At 43.5% G+C, this 14,587-nt stretch overlaps 1 protein-coding gene across 1 annotated transcript in view; it reads left to right on the top strand.

The window, feature by feature from the left end:
- LOC125086714 (F-box/WD repeat-containing protein 10-like) overlaps positions 1-14,587 on the top strand; it is a 68,621-nt gene that overhangs the window by 38,060 nt on the left and 15,974 nt on the right. The window contains 3 exon segments of the mRNA XM_047706045.1: positions 2,702-2,811; positions 4,439-4,639; positions 10,993-11,114. Coding sequence (XP_047562001.1) covers positions 2,702-2,811; positions 4,439-4,639; positions 10,993-11,114 — 433 coding nt within the window.

Consider the following 14,587-nt stretch of genomic DNA (forward strand, 5'->3'; position numbering starts at 1 on the left):
TCGCTTCCAGGTTTATTCTGGTTCTAGGAATGAAGGGGGGCAGTTACTTAACCATAGACTCCCCCATATCAAATCTTGGGCAACAGTGAAGGACAGAAGAAAGGCTCTGAGCTCTCTCTACGGTTTATCCAGGCCTGGTGGTCATTCCTGAAACCATCAGATTCTTGCTCCCTCCTCTCTGTTCAAGGGTCTTCTATTTTGAAATCTGTCCCATGGGCCCCAAAAGAATACTCAATAAGGGGTGTCCAGACTGTAGCTTCTCGAAGGCAACTGTGTATATGAGTTAGAATTCGAGGGATAGAAAGGACCAGAGTGACCATCCAGTTCTTCTTTCTGTAGAAGCCAGACAGGTCACAGGAATGAGGGCGGTTGTGGGGGTGAGTGGGTGTGGCAGAACCACCAGGAGCTGGAGACTTCCCTCCCCATCCGAAGGGTCCAGGTGCTACACAGCTCCCTCGAGTTATGGCCATAGACTGGACCTCAGCCTTGGCATCCATCTGAGCTTTCAAGAGAAGTCAGAAATCTGAATTATCTTGTGACATCTCTCCTTTTCCTTAAATGCGGGCAGCCAATTAAAAGCATTAAGAAAACCCAAAACTATGGGGGCTAAAGAAAACACATCTGTGGACTTCCTTTGACATGAATTTTATTTATTTTATTTATTTAGTTTCTAAAAGATTACTTATTTATTTATTTATTTATTTGATAGAGATCACTAGTAGGCAGAAAGGCAGGCAGAGAGAAAGGGGGAAGCAGGCTCCCTGCTGAGCAGAGAGCCCGATGCGGGGCTCGATCCCAGGATCCTGAGATCACGACCTGAGCCGAAGGCAGAGGCTTTAACCCTCTGAGCCACCCAGGTGCCCCATGACCTGAATTTTATATCTTTGGATCGGCCCATTCACTCGTGTGACCAATGAAAAGACTGAGGCGCTGAGAGTTTCAGGTCTCCCTGACAGAATGACAGAGATGCAAGTAAGACGCAGACCCATTCTTCCCGAGCTTGGTGCCCTAAGTATAACAGAGCTAACACCCTGCTCTGGGTGACATGGCTTGTAACTGCCTGATGAGAAAGGACTACCCAGGCAGTGTTTGATATTTTAGAAATGTTGTAATTTTAGGAAAGAGAGAGAAACAGGTAAAGCACTGTGGACAACAGACGAGAAACACGGAAGAGCCAGACGAGGAAGCTAAGGGGTCCACTAGGGAAAGGTATAGGAGAGTGCTTCCCAGGGCTGGTGACTGCCATGGGGACTGAGTTTGAGTGGTGTGCCCAGCATAGTGCCAAGGGCTTTGTACACATCATTCACTTGATCTTTGCTGTAGATCGGGTGGATATCATCGCTCCCAGTTCCTGGACGTGGAAATGGAGGCTGAGAGGTTCCAAAAATCGCAAAGGTCTCCTAGCTGTTCAGTGGCAGAGCTGGGATTTGAATCAGATCTTTTTCCTCCCAGTGACTCCACCATGGAGCTTCTGGGCTTTCAAAACTTGGCCAATGACCAAGAGCCAAGGCATTCCAGCCCAGGCCATGAGAAGCCAAGGAAGACTTGATGAATTCAAGGCAGGATATCAGAGATGCTTGGACATTTGAGGGGAGGCAGGTTGAGAGATTCAGGGGCAAGGCTTCTAAGGTGGACATCACTACTGGGTTAGAGATCAAGGAGGAGGTTGAGTCCAGAAAAACGGGCATCCCAAGGAAGAGTCTACGGGCACGGAGAAGAAGGCTACGTAGGAAGGAGACTTTGAAGAGATGTTCCCAGAAGGGTTCCCAGGTCCAAATGTGCTGCTGTGGTCTTCTTTGCTTTCATGGTAGAGGCACTCTGTGTTTTTGTTTCCTGCTAGCCTGGTTGTCATTTCCTGCTATTTGAGGTGGGAAGGGTATGGATGGAAAGAGGAATGATAAGCGAGAGTCTGGTTGAGTCATCTGTGACAGAATTTAGCCTGCCTGGCATGCCACAGTGGCTCAGAAAGTGTCCCATGGAGAGAGGGAGGGATGGGGGAAGGAGGGAAGAGGAAGGAAGGAAGGAAGGTAAGAAAAATGGAAAGATGGAAGGAAGGAAGGAAGGAAGGAAGTCTTAGAAAAGGAAGGAAAACACCCCTGTTGAGACTTGATAAAATTGGTTTCTTCCTCCCGAGGCTCAGCTATATCTCACCTGCAAAACGATGAGAATAATTCATGGGGCCAATGGTGTACTCCATGAGGCAGCTGTAAGGAGGAACCAAGCTTGCCTCTGTGGGCAGACTTTGAGGCCCAAATGCACAGCGGGTGCTGTGATTTCACATACGGTTTGAGTTCCCACCAGCATGCCCTGTACCCTCAGGTCTCGATGCAATAGGCCCACGAAACCTCAACTTCTGCAAAAGAGCCGGCCAGAGGGCACTTGTGACTTTATTTTGTGAGCATTGCCCTTTGTGAGCTCGTTTTTTTGGAAAAGTTGAGCTATCAGTGACCCGGAAAGTTCATGGAATCAGAACACACAGAAAATATGAAGAGATGGAAGACAAATCAGGACCCTTGGTTCTCCATGGATTACTTTGGGGTCTGCTCGGGGGTCCCTCCCTCCCCACACGCAGTGGCAGCCACAACCTGAAGCAAAAGAATCCTTGGGCCCTTATGTCCTTGCTGGGGGCGTCCTCGGGGGTGCATGTTTGGGGCCTGGGGTAAAGTTGCCACTGTGATTTGACTTTGTGTTCCATTGTTAGAATGACTACAACCTGTGGGCCGCATACCAGAACCAGGAAACTCAGCAGGTCCAAATGGAGGAGAGAAATGTCTTCTGTGGGACTTATAATATCCGCATCCTCTCAGACACGTAGGTACCAGGGCCAGAACCCAGGTCTTCGGGGACCCTTGAATTACCCACACTGGCGTCTTTAGGATTTCCATGACCCTGTTCACTTGGAAAGGCAATCCTTCCTCCCCTCAAGTTCCAGTCCCCCAAGAACATGAGATCCCCTTCGGAGAATAGGGCTGGATGTTTGCACCATTCTCCCCATGGCCAGAGGACACTTTCCTGTTGTAATTTCGGGTATACTGACCAACTTTCACACAAGTCACATGCATGAAAACATTGCTTTTTTGGAAATATTTGTATGGTTTTATTTCAATTTTAGAAGTGATAATATGCTTAGTGCAAAGAAGAAATCCACTAAATACTAGAAAATGTATAGAGAAAGGCAAAGACCTCCTATAATCTTCATGTATATTAGTACACAAATTAATATTCATTTTATTAATATTCATGTATACTTATGTATATTCTAGAATTTTCTTTGCATGTATATCTATAAATTTTTTTAATGATTTTATTTATTTGACAGAGAGAGACACAGCCAGAGAGGGAACACAAGAAGGGGGAGTGGGAGAGGGAGAAGCAGGCTTCCCGTTGAGGAGGGAACCCGATGTGGGTCCCGATTCTAGGACCCTGGGATCATGACCTGAGCCGAAGGCGGCTGCTTAATCGACTGAGACACCCAGGTGCCCCAGTAATCAACTTTCTGCCATAGTTTAGGTCTAGGATTTCACTCTTTATTCATAAGGTTTTGTGGAGACTGCCTCTATTTTATTTTTGACTGTGAATGTTACTTACAAATTACATCTTCAGCAGTCAGTAAGGGGAAGACACAGCAGACAGCGGAAAGGCAAAGCTGAGTTTTTTATGGATGGCATGGTGATAAGTGCCCTTTGGAAGAGATGATGGCTCATTGAACTCTAGATGTAACAAGGGGAATGAGGACGAAGATATCAAGAATTACTTCTCATATTCAGATGTGACTCCATCCATGTTTGCTGAAAAAATCCCACTTTACTCTGTGGTCCTGAAGTTACTAATAATCGTGTCACCTTTCACAATGAAAAAGACTGCTTTTGGACAATAAATGATTTGGTCATCTTGCTTATATTTTATCTATTTGCTAATAATTTATGACTGGAAAATGAACTTACCCTGTTTTACTAGACTGCAGGCTCATTGAAAGCAAGATCCATATCTTAATTCATCTCTGTATTTCCCATGGTAGCTCTTAGCACAGTACTTTGAACCTGACATAAAGTCATTGGATATTGGTTAAGAGAGAAAAAAAAGAAAGAAACAGCGGGATATGCAGTTGGCATAAGGCTTCCAAGCTGTGTTCCTCTAATGTTTTCCATAAAAAAAGATTTCTGTGGTTAGACAAGTTTGGGAAATGATGCATATTCAACAGAATATCCTCTCTTGATGATTTATCATACATTAGTAGATTCTTTTTTAATAGCTTTTCTGTTGTCTTTAGGTTTTAACCTAAAGTGACTTGGTATGGTATGAGGTAGGGGTCCACCAGGAGTGTGCCTTCTGCTTTCCATTATACCACCCCTGCAGGTGACAGTCATCATACTAAGGGAGTTCTGGAAGGACTAACTTTTCTTTCATGGATCATCTTTTTCTGCCCCCGGCAACTCAGGTGGGACCGAAACAGAGTCATTCACTATTCTGGGGGAGATCTGGTCGCAGTGTCATCCAACCGGAAGATCCAGCTTCTAGATGTCATACAAGTAAAGGAATTACCCACTGAGTTCCGAGGCCATGCTGGGAGTGTCCGCGCCCTCTTCTTGTGTGAGGAGGAGAACTTTCTACTGAGCGGGAGTTATGACCTGAGTATCAGGTGAGTGGTCCAAAGGAGTTGTGGTTCATCCCACCTAAGGCCTAAAGTCAGCTTGTGGAAGAAGCCTGCATGCTTTTTCCCCTTAGTATTTATTTATTTAAGTAACGCTCTCCTAAATGATACGGATAACCCGTAACATTTTTTTCTTTATTTGGCAAGGTAGAAACCAATAATTTATATATTGTTTAAACTTTGAATGAGATTGATTTATAGCAATTATCAGATCTATTTTCTGGTTGAGGGCTTTGAATTAGAAGGTATATTATTTTTAATTTTTGAAGATTTTATTTACTTATTTGAGAGAGAGTGAGAGAGAGAATGAGCAGGGGCAGGAGCAGAGAGAGAGAGAGAAGCAGACTCCCCACCGAGCAAGGAGTCTGATGTGGTACTTGATCCTAGGACCTTGAGATTATGACCTGAGCCAAAGGCAGACACTTAACAGACTGAGCCATCCAGGCACTCCTTGGAAAGTGTCTTTTTTAGTGCTCTTGGATGATGGCACAATTTATAGTTCTTTTATAGATGCCTTAGGAAAAGGTGTTTTTCTGTGGATATCACATATGATATAGAAGCAAAATGGTGTTTAAAAATGTATATATACATATATTTTTAAACAATATAGTAAACATCCATGTACCATACTCAGGCCAAGAAATAGATCATTACCATTCCCCAAATCTCACTGTGTGTCTTTCCTTACTTTCTCCCTCCCAACCAGAGGTAATGTTACCCTAAATTTTATGCTAATTATTCCCTTGTATTTCTTTATAATTTTGCTAACTATTTATAGATCTCTAAAAATATTGATTACTTTTGCCTATTTTTAAACTTATATAAATGGAATTGCATTAAAAAATTCACTTATGGGCGCCTGGGTGGCTCAGTTGGTTAAGTGACTGCCTTCAGCTCAGGTCATGATCCTGGAGTCCCGGGATCGAGTCCCGCATCGGGCTCCCAGCTCCATGGGGAGTCTGCTTCTCCCTCAGACCTTCTCCTCGCTCATGCTCTCTCTCACTGTCTCTCTCTCTCTCTCTCTCAAATAAATAAATAAATAAAATATTTTAAAAAAAATTCACTTATACTGGATTCTTGTACTGAACCATTATTTTGAGATTTATCCATAAGATGTAGGTAGCAGTAATTTTTTTTTTTAATTTTTTTATTTTTTTCAGCATAACAGTATTCATTATTTTTGCACCACACCCAGTGCTCCATGCAATCCGTGCCCTCTACAATACCCACCACCTGGTGCCCCCAACCTCCCACCCCCCACCCCTTCAAAATTCTCAGATCGTTTTTCAGAGTCCATAGTCTCTCATGGTTCACCTCCCCTTCCAATTTCCCTCAACTCCCTTCTCCTCTCCATCTCCCCTTGTCCTCCATGCTATTTGTTATGCTCCACAAATAAGTGAAACCATATGATAATTGACTCTCTCAGGTAGCAGTAATTTATTTTCATTGAGACACTGTCTTTTATTGGATGAATATATTATAAATCATTTCATCTTCTGTCAATGGATATTTGCATTGTTTCCATTTTTTTTTATTCTTTCAAAGAATAAACATCTGCTGCTACAGGTGTTCTTGGATGTGTCCCCTGACATCTATGTGTATGAGTTTGTTTTTTTTTTTTTAATTTTATTTATTTATTTGACAGAGAGAGACACAGCGAGAGAGGGAACACAAGCAGGGGGAGTGGGAGAGGGAGAAGCAGTCTTCCCGCTGATTGGGGAGCCTGACATGGGACTCGATCCCAGGACCCTGGGATCATGACCTGAGCTGAAGGCATAATGACTGAGCCCCCCCAGGTGGCCGTATGTGCAAGAGTTTTAAAAAAAATTTTTTCAGAGGCACCTGGTAACTCAGTGGTAGAACATGAGATTCTTGATCTTGGAGTTGTGAGTTTGAGCCCCATGTTGGGTGTAGAGATTACTTAAAAAATTAGTAAAAAAAAATTTTTTTTTAACCGAGATAGATATAATTGACATACAACATATTAGTTTTAGGTATATGACATAATGATTTGATATTTGTATATATTGGAAAATGATTACCACAGTAAGTTTACTTATATCCATCACGACTCATAGTTACAAAATTTTCTTTTCTTGTGATAAGACCTTTCAAGATCTACTCTCAGCACATTTCAAAGGTATGATGCAGTCTTGTTAACCACAGTGCATGAGTTTCTCTTAAGGATTATTCTTTGTCATGAAATTTCTAGGTAGGAGTACTAAATTGTTTTCTTAAACAGTTATATTAGGTTCTGCTCTCATCATCAGGGGTAGACCCCTACCAATATTTACTATTTGATGCTCAATACTGACAACATTAACTGCCAATCTGCTGTCACCTCTTTTCACTTCTTTTTTTTTTTTTAAAGATTTTATTTATTTATTTGACAGACAGAAATCACAAGTAGGCAGAGAGGCAGGCAGAGAGAGAGGGGGAAGCAGACTCCCTGCTGAGCAGAGAGCCCGATGTGGGGCTTGATCCCAGGACCCTGGGATCATGACCTGAGCCGAAGGCAGAGGCTTTAACCCACTGAGCCACCCAGGCGCCCCTTTTCACTTCTTTGATTACTAATGGGGTTGGGCATATTTTCATATGTGCGTATTAAGCTTTCCAGAGAAACAGGAGATGTGTGTGTGTGCATATAAAGAGATTGATTATCTCTTCATAATGAATTGGCTCACAGTGTGGGCCCGCAGCCTGGAGACCTAGGAGAGTTGGGGGTGGAGATAAGTCTGCAGCTGGTTTGCTGGAGCATTACCTCTTGTTGGGAGTGCATGGTGGGGAGGTTGGTCTTTTTGTTCTGTTTAAGCCTTCAGTTGATTGGATGAGGCCTATCTACATGATGAAGGGCCATGTGCTTTACTCGACATCCATTGGTTTAAACCTTGATCTTGACCTAAAACAGCCTTCAAACTGACCCATAAAATTAACCATCACAATATGTTTTAGAGCCATTTGTGCTTTTTCTTCTATGAAATTCCTGTTCAGTTTTTGTTGTCGTTTGGCCTATTCTTGTGTTAATTTATTTATTCTTATTGATTCGTTGGAGTTCTTTATATATTTTGGATACTAATTCTTTGTTGATTTTTGTGTTGCAAATTTCTCCTTCCAATTTAAGACTCCTCTTGTCACCGTGGTGACATTTGATGAACAGAAATCCTTAACTTTAAGGTAGTTGACTTTGTGGACTTGACATGTTTAAGAAACGCCTCCCTTTGGGGAAGTCAAAAAGACATTCTCCCAAAGTATCTTTTCTCAAAAAAAATTTTTTTTTTAAGATTTTATTTATTCATTTGACAGACAGAGATCACAAGTAGGCAGAGAAGCAGGCAGAGAGAGAGGAGGAAGCAGGCTCCCTGCTGAGCAGAGAGCAGGATGCGGGGCTCGATCCCAGGACCCTGGGATCATGACCTGAGCCGAAAGCAGAGGCTTTAACCCACTGAGCCACCAAGGCGCCCCTCAAAAAAAATTTTTTTTTAAAATTTAAAATTCTTTTAGTTTTAAAGACTTTATTTATTTATTTGAGAGAGAGAGAGAGAAAGAGAGAGAGCGGGGCGGGGGAGGGGAGGCAGAGGGAGAAGGCAGAGGGAGAAGGCAGATGCCTGCTGAGCAGGGAGGTCCAATCTGGGACTCGATCCCAGGTCCCTGGGTTCATGACCTGAGCCAAAGGCAGCTGCTTAACTGACTGAGTCACCCAGGTGCCCAGTATCTTATTTTTGTTTAATTTTCATATTGATTATTGCTGGTATAGAGAAATGGGGTTGGTTACTATAGATTGTTCTTGTATCTAGCAACCTTGTTAACCTCTCATTGGTTTTAAAAATATATGTGCTGGGGCGCCTGGGTAGCTCAGTGGGTTAAGCCTCTGCCTTCGGCTCATATCATGATCTCAGGGTCCTGGGATCGAGCCCCGAATCGGGTTCTCTGCTCGGCGGGGAGCCTGCATCCCGCCCCCTCTCCTGCCTCTCTGCCTACTTGTAATTTCTCTCTCTCTGTCAAATAAATAAATAAAAATAAAAATAAAAATATATGTGCTATGTAGATGATCTTCCAGCCAGTAATAATGATAATAATTATCTTCTTTTCCCATACTTTTATACTACATTTTTCTTTTTCTTTCTTTCTAACTTTACCTTGGCCTTCCAGTTAAGTGGAAGCAGTAAGAGCAGACATCTTGTTATCCTTTTTGAAGGGAGTACATCTGTAGTTTTTTTTACTAAGTATAACTCTTGCTGTTATAACTTTTTTAAAATAAGTTTGTGAAATCAGTAAGTTCCTTCTATTCCTACTTTTTTTTTTTTTTTAAGATTTTATTTATTTGTCAGAGAGAGAGGGAGAGAGAGCAAGCACAGGCAGACAGAATGGCAGGCAGAGGCAGAGGGAGAAGCAGGCTCCTGCTGAGCAAGGAGCCCGATGCGGGACTCGATCCCAGGACGCTGGAATCATGACCTGAGCCGAAGGCAGCTGCTTAACCAACTGAGCCACCCAGGCGTCCCTCTATTCCTACTTTTTAAATTTCATTTTATTTTTTCTTTTTTTATTTTAAAGATTTTATTTATTTGAGATATATATAGAGAGACAGAGTACAAGCAGGGGGAGCAGCAGAGGGAGAAATAGACTTCCCACTGAGCAGGGAGCCTGATGCAGGGCTCTATCCCAGGACCCTGCGATCATGACCCGAGCCAAAGGCAGATGCTTAACCAACTGAGCTACTCAGGTGTCCCTCTTTTATTTTTTTTTTAAGTTTATTTATTATTTAAGTAATCTCTACACCCAACGTGGGTTTTAACTCATGACCCTGAGATCAAGAGTCACACGGTCTTCTGACTGAGCCAGCCAGGACTTCCTATTCCTATTTTCCTAAAAATGTTTGTCAAATATCTTTTCTGCCTAACTTAAGAAAAACAACCTGAACACATGGTTGGCTGTGTTGCTAGAACAGAAATTCAAAACCTGCTTTTCTTCAGGCCACTGGGATATCTTTAAATGCGCTGTGGGTGCATAGCAGACTCTGACAAACTGCTAAGGCCACAGGACCTTTGGGAATGTTAGAAGGGAAAGGGTAGCACATTCAAAGAAAAACAAAAGAAACATTTATTAATTGTTTATTGTGTGCCAAGTCTCATAAGAATTCTATGAGGTAACTACCATTCTTAACCTCAATTTATGCATGAGGAAACTGGGATACAGAGTGGTTCATTAACTTATCCAAGATCCTACAGCTCGTAAGTGATGGACCTGGGATAGTACCTGGGGCCCCCTGGCTCCAGAACCCACTATCTTAGTATCACTCTTTGCCCTGCAAAAGCAAACTGGCTAACGTGGAAGTCTGTATCAGAGACAGCTGAGAGACCTTGGGCAAGTTTGCTTATTAAAAAATGATGTGACTCATAATGCTCCCATGTATTTCTTAGATATGTCTCAGAAATACACATAAAATATTTTGGATCTAAGTGGCTGAAGTAAATGGTTCTATTGTTCTTTTTTATTTTTTTAAGATCTTATTTATTTATTTGACAGAGAGAGAGAGATCACAAGCAGGCAGAGAGGTAGTCAGAGACAGAGTGGGGAGCAGGCTCCCTGCTGAGCAGAGAGCCCGATGCAGGGCTTGATCCCAGGACCCTGGGATCATGACCTGAGCTGAAGGCAGAGGCTTAACCCTTTGAGCCACCCAGGCATCCCCAATAGTTCTATTGTTCTTGTTTGAAGATCAGCTCTTCTGTTGAATCAGTGCCATGGATTTTAAGCCTGGTGGTAATTCTAGAACCTTCCACCTAATACCAACCAACATTTATTAAGCATTTTCGAGACGTTGATCATTGTTCCAATGTTACATGAATTAATGCAGGGTTTCTCAATTTGGGGCTGTAAAGTACTTCATATGAAGGCTGTCCTGTGCATTGGGGGGTTGCTCAGCAGTATCCTGGGACTCTACACACTAGATACTCATAGCATCTCTCTCCCCAGTGGAGACAACCAAGAATGTCTCCAGGCATTGTCAAATGTCCCCTAGTGGTGGTAATCACTCCTGGTTGACAATCATTGCATTTGTGTATTTAATTCTTTGCAAAAACCGCTATGAGGTGTAACTATCATTGTTATAATTTCTAATCTACCAGTGAGGAAATGAAGCCTACACAGAAGTTAAGTAACTTTCCCAAAGTTATGCCTAATGGCTGCTGCAACTGGGATTCAAATTCAGGCCTCTGACTGAGCTTGACCATGAAACTTTGCTGCCTTCCAACAGACTGTTGGTCTAAGGGAGGTCGTATATAGTATGATCCCTTTGGGCCCTCAGAAGAAATCTCAAAAACATTTTTTTGGCCTGATTCCTGCAGATCCTGGGATCTGAAAAGTGGGGCTTGTATACGAATCTTCAATGGCCACCAGGGGACAGTCACTTGCATGGATTTATATAAGAACAGGCTCGTATCTGGAGCAAGAGATTGCCAGGTGAAAGGTGAGAAAGAAATGCCTTGACCTTTCTTAGAAGTTCCCCCAAACCCATGATTGTCAAAATGCTGTTTTCCTCATTTCTGTAGGAAGATGTTCTTTTTTTTTTTTTTTAAGATTTTATTTATTTATTTGACAGAGAGAGAGGGAGCACAAGCAGGGAGAGTAGCAAGCAGAGGGAAAGGGAGAAGCAGGCTCCCCAAAGAGCAGGGGGAACCTGATATGGGACTCGATCCCAGGACCCCAGGGATCATGACCTGAGCCGAAGGCAGTTGCCCAACCACCTGAGCCACCCAGGCACCCGGTAGACATTCTTCCTTCCATCCATCCATCCTTCCATCCATCCATCCATCCATCCTTCCATCCATCCTTCCATCCATCCCCATCCATCCATCCATCCTTCCATCCATCCTTCCATCCATCCATCCAACCATCCAACCATCCAACCATCCAACCATCCTTACATCAGTGGATCCATTCATGTAACAACTGTCTGTGGAATACGTACAGCATGCTAGACACTGTGTTAGGTGCTAAGGAAAAAAAAATATGATATGGCCCTTTCAATATGGCTTTTTATCTCCTCAAGAGGCTCAATCTTTTAATGGAGATAGATAATAAATATATAATTGAGGATATAATAAATATATGAATAATAATGGCTGCCACTTACTGATTACTAACTTTGTGACTGACACGGGTACTTTACACATATTATTTATTAATTTAACCCTCACAGGAAGCCTCTGTGGTGGAGGCAGATGAGGAATCCAAAACTTGGGGAGAAAAACAACTTACCCCAAATCAGAGCTGCTGAGTGATAGAGTGGGGATTTAAATCCAGGGCTGTCTGACTCTAAATCACAGGCTTCTAACCAACATGTGGATTTTTTTTTTAAGATTTTAATTTATTAGAGAGAGCAAGCACAAGGAGGGGGAGGGACAGAGAGAGGGAGAAGGACAAGTAGACTCCCTTCTGAGTGCGGATGCCAACGCAGGCTCAGTCCCTGGACCTTCATATCATGACCTAAGCCAAAGTCAGACACTTAACTGACTGAACCACCCAGGCGTCCCACATGTGGAATTCTAAGGGACTGTAGAAGTAAGAGTAACAGGGAAAGCATCACAGACAGGGTGCTGTTTGAGTGTGTTTCTTTCTTTCTCTCTTTCTTTCTTTTTATTTATTTTTTTAAAAGATTTTATTTATTTATTTGCCAGAGATAGAGACTGAGTTTGCACAAGTAGGGGGAACAGCAGGCAGAGGGAGAAGCAGGCTCCCCACTGAGCAAGGAGCCTGATGCAGGGCTCGAGCCCAGGACCGTGGGATCATGACCTGAGCCAAAGGCAGATGCTTAATGGACTGAGCCACCCAGGCGTCCCAGGGTTGAGTGGGTGCTTGAGGATGAGTAGTTCTACAAGCAGAGGGAGAATGTAGGATGTTCTAAGCAGAAGGCACAGCACAGGCAAATTCACAGAAGGCTGAAGAAAATGGTGTCTTTAGGGAATTTCCCCTTGCTCGGTATGGCTGGACTGCAGTATGTGGTGTTGGACATAAAGCTGGTTAGTTTGTTTGGGGCCAGATGATCAAGGGCCTTCTGCATCATGGTAGGAAATTGACCTTTACCCTATAGAATGCAGGAGGCTATCAATGCACTTTGACCTGCAGGCTGACATGGTCAACTGTGTGTCTGACAAAGATAACTAGTGATAGTGTGGAAGGAAGATTTGGAGTTGGGGGACTATGCAGACAAGCGACAGGCAGAGACACGACTCAGTCTGGAGAGCTACTGTGGCATCTTCAGACAACTCAGAACAGACAAACGTGAAGAAAGCCAGGGGGATATGAGTTTCCATGAGGGGGCACAGACTGAAGGACGATTCCTATAGGGACAGTTGGGAGGACTTTGCCACCAGCTGGATATGGAAGAGGAAGATAGAAGGGTAGACAATGAGGCCAGACCTTTAAACTCAGGCCAGTGAATTTTTGGACATGCTGAGTGTGGTAGGCAGAATAATGGCCAACTGAACATGTCCCGTCCTAATCCCTGCAGCTTGTGACCATGCTATCTTGTATGGCAAAAGGGACTTCGCAGATGTGATTAAGTTGAGGACCTTAAAGTGGAGAGGTTATCCGGGGTTATCAGTGTGGGCCTGTGGGTCATCATACAGATGATTAAAAACAGAAATTTTCTCATATCTGATCAAAAGGAGATGTGACTTTGGAAGAATGGTCAGAAACATGCAACGTTGCTGGCTTTGAAGGTGGAGGAGGGGATCATGAGCCGAGGAACGTGGGTGGCCCTTAGAAGGTGGAACAGGCAAGGAAATGGGTCCTTCCAGCCCCAGAATCTCACTAAAGGAACACAGCTCTCTTGTCACCTTGATTTCAGCCTTGTGGGGAGGTCACGCCAGACTGCTATAGGATAATATATTTGTCTTGTTTTTAGCTACTAAACAATGTGACTATTTGTTACAGTGGCAATAGAAAGCTAAGGCATCGGGTATGGGACTCCTGAGGACAGCGAGGGGAAGATTGCTGGAGGCAGGTGGAAGTGTGAGTTTACATAGGAGTTTACCATATAACAGGTCTGGGGCTCCAGACACAGCGATTTGGTGGTTATCAGTTATAAGGAAAGGTGGAAGCTCCAGGCGTGGATGACATGTCCCCTGCAAAGCACGAGGAAAGAGTCAAAAGAAAAGAGAAGCAAGAGACCCAGGAAAGCGTATCATGCTAGGGGTAGGTGGAGGAAGAAGGTGCTGGAAAGCAAGAATGGAGTGTTGTTCCATAGGCAAACCCTCAGACCTGCTTAAGAAACCTTACTCCCTACCTCTTTGCCCTCCTTGACCTGAAAGTCTCTTTGCCATGACTGCTTTGAGGAGGGGAGCAGAAAGGAGGAAAGGAAGAAGGTTTGGAGTTGGAAGGCCAGACAAGGCCTCCAGACTTGAGAGAGTCTTGCATGGCTATTGGTAGAGCTGGAGCTAGGGGAAGGGCCCCCAAACTCCTAGTAGTCAAGATATACATTTTTATTTTTATTTCATTTTATTTTTTAAATTTTTAATTAACATATAATGTGTTATTAGCCCCAGGAGTACAGGTCTGTGAATCACCAGGTTTACACACTTCACAGCACTCACCCTAGCATATAACTTCCCCAATGTCCATAACCCCAACACCCTTTCCCTACCCCCTCCCCCTGGCAACCCTCAGTTTGTTTTGTGAGATTAAGAGTCTCTTATGGTTTGTATCCCTCCCAATCCCATCTTGTTTAGGATACACATTTAAAAAAATTTTTTTATTTGTTTATTTGAGAGAGAGAGAGAGAGAGAGTGAGAGAGAGCACATGAGTGGGGGGAGGGGCAGATGGAGAAGCAGGCTCCCTGCTGAGCAGGGAACCCAGTGTGGGGCTCAGTCCCAGGGCATAACCTGAGCCAAAGGCAGATGCTTAACCACCTGAGCCACCCAGGTGCTTCTCAAGATACA

The sequence above is a fragment of the Lutra lutra genome, chromosome 16 (assembly GCF_902655055.1).
Source record: "Lutra lutra chromosome 16, mLutLut1.2, whole genome shotgun sequence".
Lineage (NCBI taxonomy): Eukaryota > Metazoa > Chordata > Mammalia > Carnivora > Mustelidae > Lutra > Lutra lutra.